The sequence below is a fragment of the Nuphar pumila genome, chromosome 13, assembly GCF_984573655.1.
Source record: "Nuphar pumila chromosome 13, dmNupPumi1.hap1.1, whole genome shotgun sequence".
In the NCBI taxonomy this organism is placed as follows: Eukaryota; Viridiplantae; Streptophyta; class Magnoliopsida; order Nymphaeales; family Nymphaeaceae; genus Nuphar; species Nuphar pumila.
Window position 1 is genome coordinate 83,739,328 of NC_143261.1, and position 18,492 is coordinate 83,757,819.

At 39.4% G+C, this 18,492-nt stretch overlaps 1 protein-coding gene across 1 annotated transcript in view; it reads right to left on the reverse strand.

Annotated features, from left to right (window-relative positions):
- Window positions 1-251: 251 nt before the first annotated feature.
- Window positions 252-18,492, reverse strand: part of LOC149818923 (transcription initiation factor IIA large subunit-like) — a 29,561-nt gene continuing 11,320 nt past the window's right edge. Inside the window, exons 3-11 of the mRNA XM_089984724.1 lie at window positions 13,298-13,453; window positions 13,011-13,065; window positions 12,841-12,899; window positions 6,099-6,224; window positions 5,482-5,652; window positions 5,356-5,392; window positions 5,093-5,259; window positions 4,730-4,813; window positions 252-633 (exon numbers count right to left, since the gene is read on the reverse strand). Coding sequence (XP_089840850.1) covers window positions 610-633; window positions 4,730-4,813; window positions 5,093-5,259; window positions 5,356-5,392; window positions 5,482-5,652; window positions 6,099-6,224; window positions 12,841-12,899; window positions 13,011-13,065; window positions 13,298-13,453 — 879 coding nt within the window. The 3' untranslated portion in view covers window positions 252-609. The remainder of the gene's footprint in view (window positions 634-4,729; window positions 4,814-5,092; window positions 5,260-5,355; window positions 5,393-5,481; window positions 5,653-6,098; window positions 6,225-12,840; window positions 12,900-13,010; window positions 13,066-13,297; window positions 13,454-18,492) is intronic.

Sequence of the window (18,492 nt, forward strand, 5' to 3'; positions counted from 1 at the left end):
GGATGGAGGTGATAGGAAAGGATATGAATGCTTTGAACCTCACCGAGGACATGGCATTGGATAGAAATGATTGGAGGATAAGGATTCATGTGGAAGACCCAGAATGATTTTCTTTTTTGGTTCATATGGCCGACCCCAATTGTTTTGAGATGAAGGTGTAGTTGTTGTATTTGTTTGTCATTTGCAGACCATTTTTGCCCCCCCCCCCTTTTTTTTTTCTCCCAGACCTTGCCAACTGAACTTTATATGTCATGAACACCAATTCATACTACGTCGAGTTTCAATCAAATTTGAATTCATTGGAATCGAGAGAATCATTGTTGAAGCATTCAGTATTTACACAAATAGTTAAAGAGAATCTACCAAGGAAAGCAACGGAGGGTTAACCAAGGGCATCTCCATTCTCAATACAATGATTAAATATATTATATACCGGACTGTTCTTACAAAATTCAAGCATTTCCTCACTCCTACAACTGTGTACACTAACCGTGAGACTAACAAATGCAAAATAAAAAAAATGAATAAACCCAAACTCGGGAATCCAATGATGGATTTGGGTTAAGGATAACCCAGTTTGGAGTTCAAACAGTGCTGCAGTGTGAAACCTCAGAATTCAAACTCCCCGTTCGCCTGTAGATTTTCCAGAACAATGGCATTAAATTCATACACACAAAGGGGGGGAGAAAGAAAAAACACATGAAGGATAAATAAAGGAGAATTGAAGTGAATCACGAACAAGCTTCGTTCAATTGTGGAAAACCAATTTTGCAAGAAAAGATGCATTTTGGGAGGAAAGAAATAAAAAAACTCCAATTTTGAGTTTACAAGAAGAGCGATGCATCCCTCCAATCTCAAAATACCAGGACACGATGGAGGAACATTGCACCTTGATGCTCAACACAGTATCCCAATTTATCCCAGATATCTGGATAAGTTGGTGCGTCCAAACACTCCCTGAGGTAAAACATAAAGATAATCAGCTTCTCTAATGGAACCTCACTTGTTGGGCCCTCTTGACCGTTTCTCACTCTCTCTCTCTCCCTCCCTCACATTTATGGAAGATCCACCCACATGTCCACAGCCCTTTCTTTTTTAGCACACATCAGTGATGGATTGCCAGCAAGGCAGTGAGGGGTCACCCATGTCCCATTCCCCAGAATCCACCCACTCTTCACCATTTTCTGGCCATCCAGCGGCTGATAGCAAGCCAACCACTATACCATTCCTGATGAGATGGGGAATTGGTAACGCCTAAGTCTTGTCATTCAAAATGAGACAGAGGCAAGTGAACAGATCAGGTGCTTGCCCCAGGCAAAAACATTGGCTTGGAGCAAGTCACACACACACATAAACACACACACACACACACACACACACACAGAGAGAGAGAGAGAGAGAGAGACGGTAATGTAGATGAAGGATGTTACAAATTAACATAAGTTGTTTACCCACATCAAAGACATCTTGTGACAATAAATTAGTTTATTTCAAAAAATATGTGAATACCTATGTCACATGGGTGCGGGGATTCGGCACTTCCAAAAAACCCGGGTGCGGGGGTGCGGCAGGGGAGAAAATGTATATATATATATATATATATATATATATATATATATATATATATATATATATATATATATATATATATATATAGTGTATGAATGTATGGTAGCTGTTAAGGTCCATGTGTAATGCCCGTAAAAAAACAGTTTCAGACTCGTGTCAGACACGTGCCTACATGCGTCGGGGGTTTGGTCTGCTGTGTCGGGCCCGGATCCGGGTCCAAACCGAACCCGAGCATAACCCAGACCCGGGTTCTCGAAGCCTCGAGAACCTGCATTTTTTAAAAGACGCAGGTGTCTCGGGCGAGGGGCAAAAACCCTCGCCCCTTCTCTCTCCTCGCCCGTTCTCCTCTCGCTCCTCCCTACGCCACCGAGCACCGGCGACTTGCCGCCGGCCACCTGTTCGCCTCCTCTCTCAGTCTGGCAGACCCCCCAACGACGCAAGCACCCCCCCTCTTCGTCCCCTGTGTCGCAGGACGTCGGCGATCGAAGTCGACGGCAGTCTCCAAGCTCTGGTGATCCCCCACCTTCGCCGCATGTGTCCCTCGTCGTTGCCGACCTCCGAGCCTCTTCGCCTCCCCCTCTCTGAGTTCGGCAGTCCTCCCGGCGGCCACTTGCGACATCAGCGGCGACCTCCTGACTGGCGATCGGCTTCGCCAGAACCCCGACGCCGGGAAAGTCGTTGCCCCTTCCACTCAGCCTCTCTCCCTGTTACATCGGTGGTCTCGTTTCTTCCGGCCACCTAACGTTTACAGTTGTCGGTGACAGCACCGTCGATGTCCCCTCTCTGCTATGGTTGTCGTGGTTCCCGATGATCGCCGCCGTCAGCGAGCAACCCCGACGGCCCCGTTGCTGCGGCCTTTCGAGGTGAAAAACCCTCCTCTCCTTTGTGAGGTTGGTCGACAGGGGGCTGAGCAACCCAAAAAAATTCCAAAAAAAATGGACAAAAATCACCCTGGGTGCGGTCAACGCACCCAGGGTCAGGTTGACCACACCCGATGCCGCACTCGCATCGAGTCGCGTCGACGCGGGTGCGGCACCTTGCTAGCCGAATCCCTGTGACATAGGTGAATACGATTATTACAACTATAAAACAATATATATATACACACATATATATAGAGAGAGAAAAGAGGGTCCAACCAAAAGAAGGTCCAAAATCTACAATCGATAATGGACGGTGTTCCATCTCTAACGATTGAGTTTTTCATCGATCAGACTTTACATATTTGATTTTTATCATTCATTTAGTGAGCGACATGTTTTGGATCAAGAATTATCAATGTTTAGATGTGTTTTTGAAAGCACTAAAAATCAATGACCCACAATACTTTGTATTGTAAAGTTTTAAATGCATTGTGAGCCATCAATTTTTCACATTTCGAAAAACATGTCTATATGTCATAAAGACTTTGTGTATAGCATTTTTCTTAATAAATAAATTATAAAGAACAAATATATAAGGTCCGATTGATGAGACCTTCCTTCAATGTTCAAGCATTGAAGGGGAGACGTCGGATCGACATTGGTTGTAGATTTTGAACCTTCCTTTGGTTGGATGACCCTCATTTCATATATATATATATATATATATATATATATATATATATATATATATATAGGTTAACCTAACATTAAACTTGTTGCTTTTAACATTATATGGATTCAACCTTATGAAAATTACTAAAACACCCTTAAAATAATGGCAATTTTTAAATTGCAAAGTTACTTTTTGAGGTAAAAAAGGTAACTTTGATAACTTCATAAAGTTACTTTTTTAGAAAAGGTGTTTGACTTTACAATTTCCTCCAAGTTTAAAAGACTTATATTGCCAAAAAAATAACTATGCATTTTAAAAAAATATCATTCTTTCAAGGGTATTTTAGTCATTTTAATAAGAATGAATCCATCTAATGTTAAATACAAGAAGTTTAATATTAGATTAACCCTATATATATACATAGAGAGAGAGACGGTAATGTACACGAAGGATGTTACAAATTTACACAAACTTGTTTACCCACATCATGACATCTTGTGACAATTAATAAATTAGTTTATTTCAGAAAATATGTGAGTATGTTGATTACAACTATAAAACAATCATCCAAGTTTTTATACTTCCATGTAAACTGAGTGTAATAATGGCTACTTAAAGTAATAATTTAAATGCAATATAGCACTATAGAGTTCAGACAATAGATTCAAGAAATAAGGTAAAAATAGTTCAGCTATGCTAAATTATGAGATTCCATTCTCACCAAACAGTTCAACATCCTTGCGCATATTTATTTTATCTACCTCATCACATCCTTCTTAAGATCAAATATGTAAAATAACCTATAAGATTCTTCCTTGTCTCAACTTTTACAAGTAGAAAAGCTATATCAAAAAGACAATTAGTATGTGTATCGCACGTTGACAGAACACAACAGACGCCACTCAATGATACTACATGGACACAGTCAAACCAGTGCCGCAGACAGTCAACATTGTGCCATAAACTTTATTTATTCCTTTATGATCTTATTTACTTATTTTCTATTTACTTCTATTCTTTTTCTTTTAAAATTTATCAGTAAAAATATTACATTTCAATTTCAACTTAGTTTCATGATTAATCTTCTTAATTATAGGGATTTAGAGTTGTTTTATAGACACACACACAGACGTGTGTGTGTGTGTATCGTTTTGGTGACCTCGTCACTTTTACTTTTAATGAATACTTCTGGATTTTGCCTCTCATATATATATATTAGTTGTGTCCACATGTCCTAATTTTTTAGAATTGTTGTAACGTACCATGCATATCCGCATTGTGCCACATTCCCGCATCCATATCCATGTGACATAGTAAAAAATAAGTGTGTTTTCCACACATATCTCACAAATTTCGGAAATGGTTTTCCAGGGAAAAAACCCACAAACAAGTAGTTTCTCGTAATTCTGCTTTGTGTTGCAGGTGTTTGACACCTGCTTTGCAATGTTTAAACACAGAAAGGTATTTGAGACAGGTTCAAATGCCTGGATACCCCACTCATGAAAAAAAATGACTTGGTAAACACCAGTCTCCTATTGGCTATAGCCTATAACCAGTGTTCATGACCTAAAGTCCACATCAATTGCATAAATTCCAACTTCAGAAGAAAATGTTGAGAGCACACCTTTGTGAAGAGAATGTCCTTGTTGTTCAAATGCATGATGCCATCTTTAAGTGTACATTTCCATCTGTTCTTAGTTCTATTCACCTGTAGTAAGAAAAAAAAAAACAGTTGCTCTTTCATATATAGCAGTAAACTGGATAAGCAGAAAAGACGCTTTTATAGTTCTGATTGTGAAAGATAGTGAGAAGAAAGTTTCATAAGTTTGAACCATATTAATTGAGCAATCATGGAGCCATTAAAACAATTAAAAAACTAGTATTTGCAACAAATAAGCGGAAAACCAGAAAAAAGTCGATAACTGAATACGGATTTACTTATTTATACAAATAAATAAATAGATAAACAGAAAAGCCATGAGACAACCTTTTCAAATTGCGCCAACACCAGGTGATTTATGCTAGGCTCTTCATCTCCCTGATCAAGATCATCTAAATCATCATCATCATCTTCATTTAGAGGTGGCTCCTCATCATCAGATGCTTCTGTTTTGGTTATTTTAGGAGTTGCAACATTTTGGGGGCTCAGAGGATCTGTGCATGAGAAACAGATTCCAGTCAAATTTTACATTGACTTAGGAAACCCAAAATTACTGTTCTGAAAGCTGAAAATAGACTACACTTGCTTACCGTAATATGGAGCATTATAATCTTCATTTGCAACATCCTGTTGAAAATTTAAAACCGAAAGCAGCTCATCAGTAAGTTGCTAACATATGTATTACAGGTTAAACGAAATTTACATTTTTGCCGTACATCTTCATAGATGTCATGCAATCCATCATTTTGTGGAATGGAAGCAATATTGTGTGTTGCTTTAACCAAAGAAGCAATTGTGGCATCAGCATGAATCCTCTCTTGTAGCCTTAATGTAGCAGACTCATTATTTTGGCACCCCCTATCTGGAGGGAGATCCTTCGACACTACCTGGAAAAGGAAAAGGCTTTAATGTTCTTATTCAACACAACTACATATCATCTTAAAAACATCAGGCAAGCACTTAAGAATACCCTCTGCAGACAAAGGACCAAGCAGATCAGTAACTGAAAGTACAAGAACAACTGGAATGTTGCAAATATTTTCAGAGCCACAATAGTTCACTTTCCTCATAGGGTGATTTATAAAAAACAATTAAAAATCAGGACCTAGGACGCTAGGCAGGTGGTCTAGGTTGATCTTCCATGGGGGTCACCCGCTGCGCAAGCCGAAGCATGGCAACTCTCTGGGGGCAAGGGGTAATCCCACGGAGTTTTATGCTGCCAGGACAGAGGCCGTAAGTACGGCAGGCAAAGCCAGCACGGCTAGGTCGCTGTTCCTGGGGGTGGTTTCTCCGTGTAAATATAAAAAAAAAAGTATTATGTATTGATACCAACATTTTCATGGCCAGAAGAAACTGGTTGAAAGTCTCCAGATCCATCTTGCTGAGGTATGTATCCACCTGGCAAAAAATGTGATGCATAATCATCGCGTTTCCGTTTGCCAGAAATCATAAAGAAATCCTGGAAAAGTACCATCCTTAGTAACTTATGCATTATGCTTCACCAAAAGAGAGGAGATAGCATTCAGTTATTCAACTCATATGAGAACAAGGACTAGAAACTTGTCAAACACCCACAATATCTTGAAAACTTTTCATAAGATTTCCCAAATAATACATCCTTAATAATATCTACACATTTTCAAAATAACATTAGGATTGAATTCATTTGTTAGAACAATCATGATAAATATCCTAAGGTTCTTCCCAATACTTGGACAAAAAGAAATCAATTCGTCTTTTTTTCATATTTTTTATTTTGCTTTCCCGCTTTTTTATTCATGATATTTTTCGATGTTTCTCCTAGGAAAAAAACACTTAATATAGACCTTCCAAGATAATGCAAGAATGACGTTTGTGACAAACTAGAAGAAAAATGGAAAGTCACAGAGGAATAAAAGAATACCTTAGTGAAGAATTAAGTAATATAATCAAAATGACAGTTAGGTAACAGCTAAGAAAATGCAAAATGAAATGAAACATAACATTTAAGTTCTCTGTGGGGGATGCAGAAGCATGCAAAGATTGTCAAATCTTAACAAGAGTTGAATAAAGTGCACAAGTTTTAACATAAGAACACGGTAGCACCTGACCTAATACTACAAGTCATCACCTTTGTGAAGGCATATACCACAAACAATAACTTGTGCAAATTAATCCATATTGGCTTATTTACAAACAATGACACGAACTGAAGAAAATTCATATAGAATGTCTTGCATAAGTGATGGCAGCAAGATTTGTTGCACATTGACATATTAAGCGAACAAATGACAACTGATAGGCCACTTCCTGTTATCCAAGTTTTTTTGTATAACAGGGAGAAACCACTGCTTTGGTTTGGATGTCGTGTTACGAACCAAGAGTGCCACGTTGACTATTGCCCGATTTCAGTCACCGCGGTGTGCGTACCGTGTTTAACCAATACACCAAATGGCCCTAGGGTGATTAAGGTGCGTAAAGTTAAGTCCTTAAACCACCAGAATCCTAACCAAAGTTACCAGAAGCTTCTTAGATAGTTGGTAAGCGTGCTTCCCGGAAACTCATTTCGAAAGCACGATACTCCGCTCTTCTAAAACTGGATGCGAATCTTGATTATCACACGCTTCTTTTATGCTTTCTATATGTTTCGTCCATGCTTCTTCTATGTTCTTTTGTGTTTCTTTTCATATTTTTATGTGCTTTCTTTCACATTTTTCACTCACTTCTCATGTACTTTCTCTAAATTGGTAGTCATCTTTTTTAGATTTTGACAAAAAATTAATTCTTCAACTAAAAAAGTCATGAAATTTAAGAAGTCATTTTTATTTTAGTTTTTATTTGTATTCTATTTCAATTCTCATTCAATTCTTTTATGGCTTTTGTTTTTATTCCTCACTTCTTGCTTCCTATAAATTTTAAAACTCGCTTCTCGCTTCCGCTTCCCGTATTGTTTCACTTCCACTTCCTAGTCTGGCAACCTTGATCGTAACAACCCACCACGCTCTGCAGCCCATGCCCTCGGCAGCCCACTTTAGGATGGCTTTCACTCTAGCCTCAACTCTGGACAGCCCTTTCCATTTGTTGACAACTCACTCTGGCCCAGGTAGCCTTTTCCTAAGTCACCATTTTCTAGATTCGAACTCGAGACGTGGTAGTTGCTCTGACACCAAATGTTAGGTGCCCAACGAATACACCAAAAGGCCCCCAACAAGGGCCACACATCCCAAGTGTCAAGCTCTTGGCACCCTTTAACTTGAATGCCTTAAGCTGGCGCACCTAGCCAGGTGTGCAGATCCCCTATGGGCATCTGTTATCCAAGTTGATGAATGAAATATGCAAGAGAGAACTTGGGAGGCTTTTGACCACAAATATGCAAGTCTATATATGAGCAAAATTCATACAAGTATTCTACATGTGTACAGAAATAGAAAGCATGCATATTCAACATGACAAACACATACCAACATTACCACTCATTTGAACAAATTTTAAGTGTCATTTGACCATTGGCAATATTTCCATTCACCATCTTAATTTAGCCAATATTGGCATCAGGGAAGTAATAACTTAGATAAATAATAGATGTTGCCACACTTCCAAGCGGAAAGAGACCCCTGTAGAGAATGAAGTGGCAAGGGAGCATGACCAGACATAAGCCATTAAGAGCTAGCCGACCAAGCTTGGTGCAGGTGCCAGATCCGAATAGTCGAGTCTCAATAAACAGAGAAGGACAATATTTACAAAAAGAACTTAACTTTCTAAGAAACCTCATGTACAGTGTGTGGCATGGTTCCATGGAAAGGGTATAATAAAGGTACTCTGCTTGGGAAGGTGGTTCGAGTTACATAAGCATTGTAGCACCTGCTGAAGGGGAAGAGAGAAAAATGAACATGACAGAATTGTTTGTTGCTTGCTCCAAACCTGTTCCTACCATCTAAAGCTCTTGAAATGCAGCTTAATCATGTTCTTACTCTCGCCCCTATATAAGTATGTTATAAATTGCAAGGACATATTTTAATGCTTTATCGTATCACCTTTTTTACTTTTGATAGGAAAACCGAGAGATGACACTTGACGGATTCAAACCCAAAACCCTTGGCTGCAATATTGTGACTACCCTAGTGTTGGTATTTGGCATGTAATATAGGGGTGGCTGTGGACCGGGGGAAAGCGGGGCCCCACCCCGCCTCGCCCCGTTTGGACCGGGGATGAAGGGTATGAAACACGGATGGAGGCGGGGACGAAGGTTAAAATCCATCCCCGTCCGGGGGTGGAGGCGGGGATGGACGTGCACTTTTCCCCGCCACGATCCCCGCATCATCCCCGCCCCAACCCCGCCCGACCACTTTTCCCCGCAATATCCCCGCCCCGCCCCGCCTCATCCCCGTTTGAACCGGTGATGGAGGACATGAAACGGGGATGAAGGCGGGGATGGAGGATAAAATCCATTCCCCGTCGGGGATGGAGGCGGGGGTGGAGGATAAAATCTTGAGGCAGTGCGGGGGTGGAGACCTTGTCCCCCACCCCGCCCCGCCCTGCCCCACTGCCATCCCTAATGTAATAGTTTGACAAGATGTATTGTCTCCTATGTCACATGGATTCGGCCAACCAGGTGCCGCACTCGCATTGACGCGATGCGGGTGAGTGTGCAGGTGAGGCACCCGGTGCGGTCAACCCAACCCTGGGTGCGATCAACGCACCCAGGGTCATATATGTCCAAAATTTGGACTTTAAAAAAAAGGCGCCCAATGAAATGGGCTTTGGAGGATTAGGAAAAAACATTTTTGCCCTCTCTCTTCTGTCTTCGGACCCGACGCTGCGAGCTTGAGTCTGCGACACCCCGATGCCGGCAATGCCTACGAGCTGCCACCGTTCGGCAAACGCGACGCTTTCTCTCCATCTCCAAGGTACGCATTCTCTCTCTCATTCTCTCATTCAATCTCTCTCTCTCCACTCGTCTCTCAATCTCTCTCTCCACTCTTCATTAACCCAATGGACTTTTGAGGGATATGGCCCAAATTGATAGGTTGAAGCCACTAGTCCATGGTTTCAGGTCAGTTCTCTACTGGATCCAACAGGTATACATGCATCATTATAGGAGTCCTTTGGTTGAAGTCTCTTTTCTAGTTTCAAAATTTTTTGCAAACCATTGTTTTAGATTTTAGGTGGCCTGCCTCAAGGCATTTCGTGTATGCCTAAAACTCCACCATATGTTAAAAGAGTTCTATTCCTCCACTCCATGTTATTGTTAGGCGTAGCCCATGTCTGAGGTTGCAACTTAGTTCATCATCTTTAGATCATTTGAACCCAATGCTTGTTTTGAAATTCTATACTCGATGGGTTAGAAAGGTTCACTTCAAGGCACAAGGTCTATGCCTTGTGGATAAAGTCACATTGCTCACTTCAAGGTATGTATCGATGCCTCAAGAAACAAATAGATATGCATACTCTAAGATACATACCATACCAGATGTAACACAGGGGATATTAAACTGTAACTTTGGAAGTCTCTTCAATCATGCAACTGTAAAACGACATAGCACATGGGCATTTGGTTTCTCCTCGTATATTTGAATGGCATTTGAAAGCGTTTTTCCAGGTCTCATGTGGCCAAATCACCAAGACTACCGTATATATTTTAAATCATTATTTTAAACTATGCATAAAATTTGCAGGATGCAATGTCTGTAGTGTTACTGTTGTTAACTGTTAAAACTTTAAAATTATATATATATATATATATATATAATTTTTTATATTTTTGCCCTCCTGCACCCATGTGACATAGATTGTCTCACTGACATTTGCTATTTTATTTTCATGGTCCAACCCTTGTATAAACATGTTTTGATTTTGATCATTGCATAAGGATGTATGATTAATATTGCACCGCATTTGTAGGCCACATTGTTGATTCATGTGTAATATTGCACCGCATTTGTAGGCCACATTGTTGATTCATGTGTTTGGCTAATTTGTCTCATAGATCCATCTCCTTTGTTAGGCTGAAGAAATAAATATATTAAAAAACAAAGACCCTATGAGGGCTAAATAAACCAACTCTTTAAAGAACCTAATTGCTAACTAGATACGCGAGACTTCCACAAGCCAATGGATACGGGTACGGGTATGGAGGGTACGACATGGCAATTTCAAAAAATGCAGGAACAAAGACACAGGATATATATAAGAAGAATGTGATATTTGAATATAAGGGATAAAATGTAATTAAAAGAAAAAAGATCTCTCTCTCTCTCTCTCTCTCTCTCTCTCTCTCTCTCTCTCTCTCTCTCTCTCTTCTTATTCCTCTTCTCTTTTTTCCTTCCTCTTCTTCCTTCCTACCAAATGTCAAACTGGCAAAAACTTGGTATCGGGTATGGGTCTTAGATGGACCCGATCCGAACAGACCCAAAACGTACCCATAAGCACCCGCACACCCATGTCTGGGCGTGTCGACACGAGTATGTTGGGTCATATGGCGTGTTCATGGGACATGGCCACAAGCATAAAATGTTCTTTAATGTTGCCCAATCATATTGAATCCTAATTCAAAGGTTATGACATGCAAAACACAAATAGTCATGTGTTCCATAATCACCAATATCAGTATCTGATATTTCTCTGGGGATCCCAAAAAGCATTGACTTCACATGAAAATATTGTCATTAAAAATAAGATAAAATAAGTGTAAAAAATGAGAACAGAATAGGCCCTATTATTATTATTATTTCCTTTTTTCTAATGGTCACTAGAAGCTCTTACCTATCATTGGAAGCCCGCTTCCTGAAAACCACTTTGAGAGCTACAATATGTGCCTTTAGAACTAAAATTCCCTTGTTATGAGAAGCATGCTTCCAAGATCATATACTCTAAACTAGCATGTCGCATAATTAAATGAACTGCAATTCCAATTAAAAGGGCACCATAGTTGACTTGTTATAAGTACACAAATGAATCTTGATGACAATACAACTTTTTATATTTCCTTTAAAAATAAAAAAATGAGTCAGCTTACTAAACTCAAAGAAATTTTAAGCTATTCGTTTAAAGAATGAATCCAGGAAAAGGTCTTTAAAAGTCTTTTCTCATTTAAAAATATGAACACTATTATGTATTCTTTTCTATGTAATTCATGTGTATTATGCTGATATTCCTCTATTATTTGATGCTTACTAGTCCATTATAATATAAACAAATAATGGTTTTGCTTAGATATATTCATACCATTTCTTTTAGCCCCCATAAGTATTAATATTCGCATATGCTTTATGCTTTTAAAAATAAAAGAGTTTAATTAATATATATTAGATGTAATATTGACATTGTATAGTATAACAAACTTTGACTCTTTTTAGTTGGGAATAATTCTAAAATAAGTCTCAATCCATTTGTTAAATACAGCCCTTGCTTCTCGCTTCCTTTTCCTACATTGCTTCTTAATCCACTTCCCCTCATTTGTAATCTTCATTTTTCTTAAAAAAATCTAAAAACATTTCAAAAATAATAGTAGTTAAAACATATAATTATAAAACCGGGACTTTTCATTGAAATACGAGGATGTTATTGTAATAACATCATGATGCTTTCAATATGGAAATACTTGGAAAACACTACAATATTTTACATTTTCCTCAAAAAAAGTATTTGATATTTTCAAATTATTGAGGATTTGCCTAAGAACGTCCACATTCCTCAAATATCAAAGTCAGTAACTAGAAGGAAAATAAGAAAGTATCCATAAACTATCATCTAAACATGTTTATACACAACACATGTTAAATAGAGATACATCAAACCCATCTATACTAGTTTCTAATGCTTATTTTTAAATATATTCCTATTTATAAGATAACCACCTTTTACTAGTACGGATGTCTAGATATGTTGTATATCATTCACATATTACTCTTTCAGCAAAAGTACGACAAAGAGTTTTTTGACATTATCATATGTTCAAAAGGAATACAGAAGAAAATACCTAAATGTTGGCTCTAAATGGACACTTCATGGAAGTGTAAATCATGTGGTTGGGTGTGAAAAGCTATAGCGAGACCCAGATATAAACAGTTAGATATTAAGCCAACATAAATGATCACCTTTGTCATGGATGGCTGTGAGGATGTTCCTCCTTCCTCCTCCCGTCCTTCCTCATACGCTAAAAGCTCAAACATGAACCATTGAGACAAGTATGCACAATTTCATTTTGACAGTATCATTGAATAGCAACACCTAAATATTATCAACAATTCAGATATATTCAACTTACCAATATTGACATCAACCCCTAGTGGTCTTTGATTCATCCAGGGAGAAGGTGGTTGCTGTAGAAATGAACAATTTAATAAATATATACTGAAGAAAGGATCACAGAGAATGTAGAAATGAAAATTCCACCCCCACAAAGCTTAACCTTTCTTTATAAACACTTGTACAAGGTCACCCATAAAGGAGACCATCACTGTTAAACTTGTTGCCAAAATTTGAGCTCGAAAGTGCTCTATTTCTGACCTTATCTACCAACACTTATGCAGCAAAGCAGTGATGAGTTCTTACCATGTAAGAGGCAGGCCTGCATCCCTTGATTTCTGCACCAGACGTACCTGTACCTGTATCGGGCATAGAAACAAAATCACTAGGACCTGCAGGGAAATACTGATATGCAGCAGGATCCACAGGCAAAGGGGTCTGCATTGGAGTTTGCAAGGGTGTCTGCAAGATATTAAAAGAAAAATAAGACATCGAAGAGAGGAAAAAGAGAGAGAGAGAGAGAGAATTGTGAAAAACCAAATATTAGGTAACATCTTGTCTTGTAAAAGGAAAATACACAATCAAGGTGATCCACAAAAGAAAGAGAAAAAAGAAAATGTTAGGGGAAAAGCAAAATGAAAGAAAATGTTGCCTGATACCACATTGTGTCTTTTCTGCATATGATCTTACTGTTATTTTTGTATTTGTAATGTCTTGTTAATCATTTAGCAGAAGTCAGGAAAGCCCCATCTTACCTAGGCACACCTGACACTTTACACAATAAATCCAACAAAATGTTACGAATTCAGTTGTAAATTTCCACTACCAATATGAACGTCTATTAACGACCAACATTTTAATAAACAAGATAAAAGAAATACCATAAGCCTTAAAAATATTTTCCATGAAGCCTCTTTCTATCTACAGGGTGGTTGATTTGAGTGGAGCTTAGAAATTTTACAAGGGATACTGTGGGACCGTGCTTTTACCAAGCAAATCAACTATAATTATATAAAACAAATCCCAGCCATTTTTCCAAATAATAGAATTTTTACTGCAGAAAAAAGTATCTCACCAGGAGATCCAACTTTTTACCCAGTAAATTCTCCTAGTTGAAAATGTCATAGCAGTTGTCGACCATTTCAAATCTACACAACAACACGCCACACAAATGTCATGTTTCAACTGTTATCTCTCTAGCAAGCAAAATTTCCTTGGGATCTGAAATGCCCATTTTCAATACTTTGTACAGCAAACTGATAATATAATTAACCTCAGTAAACGTCAATCCTAACAGGATGTGAAGACTGCAGAGAAGCTGCAGTGACTGAGAAAATCAATAAGCGGGACATAGAAGAAATCGCACCATAACTAAGATAGCTATTAACCATCCAAAAAATGTTTTTAAGGATATTACCAGGATTTGCATCCCTTACTACATGAGATACACAAGCAGCAGCTTATCTTACACAACTCACAACCACGTAGAGCAACCTTAGTACTGGTCACCAGGTTGGAATCGTCAAACCAACCATCCACATGAACCAGACTACAAACACTTCTTTCCTTCAAACTCTTCTAGAGAAAAGATTCCAACAGAAAAACAACATATCTACCAATTTATTTGCAGTAACCTACCACAAGGGAAATTGGGTATCCCGGTTCCGCAAATAGAGTGAGACATCCATCTTGACAGGGTCTAACCCAAACTAATAGACAATTCATAGTGGATTCCAGAACAGAATTCAGTTTCCACACAATGGATCTACCAAAGCATACCCAGAAATCTAACACACAAATCGGATAATTAGATTCTACAAATAGATCGGTGCATCTAATCCTATACGTGCTAACTACGTTTAAGATGAAATAAGTGTCTCCCATTCATAGTGAACCCGCTGTGCCATCCACCATCAAAAGGACTAGTTATGGCTTCCCCTTCGTGATAGATACGAAGCCTCAACAAAGCATTTCCAGAATCTTGTATAGTTGTCATCAGCTTCTTGAGTATATGGGATGTAGTCCGTTGTAGACAAAAGACTCACTGATGAGTATACAAGAAAATCAAGACACATGAAATCATTTTTGATGTATTCAAATAGAGTGATCCACCAAACTGTCCCTTTAATCTCCCAAATTTCCCTTCTGCTAGACTGTAACCCCCCAAAATCCCAAACTTAAACTTTTAAGAAAAATTTGAAACTTTGCAATCAATCGTTTTTTAGAATTTAAAATAGTAGTTCAACGGAAAACAGTGTTTGAAAGAATAAGTCAACGGACCTTGGGCACATCACAGCCGAACTTTCATTCACAATGGATTTACATCTCGATACTATCATTGAAACCACATAGCTTTAAACAAGTTTTTGATAATTAAAGTTTACCCAAAATAAAGTATTACAAAAGAAAACCCTTACACAAAATTACAAAAAAACATGCTCAGGAGCGAAACAATAGAGAGAAAGTGGGTTCTTGATATCATCACGCCATCGCATCATCGCCTGCCGCATCAACCTAATAATCACACATCAACCTAATAATCACCAATATCCCATAAAACGGGTCAGACTTATAAAAGCCTAATAGGTGCATAGATGTCAAAAATCAGAACAAGACTAATGTATGTGTTATTCCTTTCGCAATGTGCAGTTTCAGAGTAAGTAAAATGAGCATGAAAATCTTGTTTCGATAAGTACTCACCTGTGGGTCCGCACAGGATAAACGTACAAACAAATGAGACTGCCTTGGGGTTTATTATTGCATATATTTTAGTACCCCGTACAACTAGTTGAGTCCGCTCCCAAGATAACGGCCAAATGACCGAGAGAGAATTCCTCAAAGGCCACTTGTTACAGAGGGATGCATCCAAACTTCTGCAGAAATCATTTGGATCTACCATCTAGGATAATATTTGATAGCCCAGTCCCCTAACTTCGATGACTGATAAGGAGCATAGTTGTTAACAACTTATCTATTGGAGTTTTTGTACCATCTTATCCTCTCTCTTGAGAGAACCAAAGAATAAATGAGTATGTCGGTCTTATTTTATCTGACAACCCATTCAATATGCTCTGGCCTTTTAAACCAAATCGAGCATCTTCCCTGTGAAGCTGATCATCTTCATTTATGTGATTTTTTTTAATCATCGTGCATTGTGGCACTACGAGGTTACCATAAACCTTCAGTCCAATCATCGTCGTACTAACATGTGGAAGTCTGATAGTACCACTACGATGAAAAAGTTATTGGTTTTTCAAAAAGAAACTCAGGCACAACATTTGAAAATTTCAATATCCCACCTTAGGCTACGAAATATCTGAGTCATTCCGGATACAGAAAAGAAGGACCTGACGTACAAAACATCGAAGGTTACGTAATCGACGCCTTTTTGTTATGTTGGTTCGAGGAGAAAACTCTGTTGCGAATATGCAAACACAAATCACTTGTTTTAATATTCGAGACATCGGACAATGCGAGCTTGAAATCTCGCATGTGAAATCTTTTAAAAATCGAGTTTCGACGAGGATGCGCAAATCTGCGTCTTTAAGTACATATTAGCGTAATCTAAAGTAGACAGGAGTACACAAAACTGCATACTTTATAATATTCTATATGTATATAAGATACATATATATTAAAGCATAAGTCTCTACACATTACAGCACGACGGCGAAGTAAATGATATAAAGCAAGACTCGATGTGTGAAACCACACATCGAACTAAATAAATTACGTAAACGAAGCCCGGTGTACCAAACCGTACATCAGGCTAAGTAAATTGCGTAAGCAGGAACCAGTGCACATTATAGTATGGCGGCAAAGTAAATGACATAAAGCAGGGCTCAACGTGTGAAACCACACATTGAGCTAAATAAATTACAAAAAGTTGGAGCCTATGCACATTACAGCGCGACGACAAAGTAAATGACGCAATTTAAAAATAGACAAGAATACGCAAAACTGCGTTCTTGAGTTAAAAACATATATATATATAAGTTAGAAATATTTTGACATTATTCTCGTATACAACTTTCCCCTACCTCGAAGATGGTCCGAATCTCTGATGATTCCGAAAATAGGTTCTTAAAGGCTCGTGTCTCGATAAGTGTGTCTCGTTTGTTGTGCCGATGTGGAGTGTTAAAAAAATATTCTATTGTGATGCATAAAGAATGATGTTAAAACCTTATTTTAGCGCACGAAGCGACGATTGCATTGTAGAGGTCGAACCTGAACCCAGTTCGAGTCGACCGAACCAAGTCGAGCTTGATACAAGAAATCGAGCCGACTACGCTAGCAAGCTGATCTGGGCGGAAAGAGGCATAAGAAGTTGGTTTGGCAGGAGACCGAGTTGACTAGGTTTGACCAAGTCGAACTCAGTTTGACCTAATCGAACTTGGTACCAAAAAAGATGGATTGAGCTGAGTTTTGTCGAACTCTGCTTAGCTGAGCGAAGTAAGAGCCAGCCCTAAGCTGCATCTTAACCGATCCGGGCTCGGGCCAAGAGGGGGGTAAATTACGATCAAGCCAAGCTCAGTTTACTAACTGAGCTGGCTCGGTCTGAAAGCATGGACCAAGCTAAGCACGGTTCCAACCGAGCTCAGCTCGATAGGATAAGCAAACTGAGGGAGGGGGTGGGCTCGGTGGTTAGGTCGAGCTTGGCCTGGTCCCAACCCTGTGACAAGACCAAGCCTTGCTCGGTCCTTCAACAAGGGTGTGTGTGTGTGTGGGTGGGGGGGGGGGGGAGGGGGCTGACAGCCCCGCTAGTCTAGTAGGGGCAGTTAGCGCACGTTACCTTGTCTTGGGACGTTGCATGTTCAAATCCCAAAGGTGTAGGGTAACTGGTAGGGGTCTGCCTAACCCAGCTTGTCTTTCAAAGAAAAAAGAGGAGGCAGGCGCAGGTGGTGCTTGCCCTCCATTTGGCCAGGAGGGAGAGGCATCAGACCCTCCCTCTGTCTGCCCTTCTGGAAAGATGGCCACAGCCTCTGATTGTGGCAGATCTTTCCAGAAAAGGGAAAAAAGGACAGGATGCTCGACACCCTCTCTCCTGGCGAGCTAGAGCCATCGATGTTGGTGGCTCTGGTTTGTCGACGAAAAAATAGAGGAAGGGAAGAGGGAGGGTGGCACCCGAGGGGTGCCACAACTCCCCATGGTGGAGCAAGAGAGAGAGCAAAGAGATTGAGAGAAAGAGAGAACTTCCCGGTGAGAGGGGGTACGAAAAAGAGGAGAGAGAGAGTGACAAGGGTAAAAGTGAGGGAGGGCTGCGGCGGGCTCCGGCGTGAGAGAGAGAGACGGGAGGATGAGAGTCGGGGGAAGTCGGGTTTTGTTAAAAAAAAAGAAACCCCTTTCGATATCCCACCCGGATCCAACCTGGATCCAAACTTTTTTTTTAAAGAACCCAAAGAGATTTTTAATGAATTTTACAGACATTCTCCTTATCAAAAAGTGGATAAACCAATTGATTTGCATGAAAAACATGGAAAAGAGGAATGATGGATAACTGC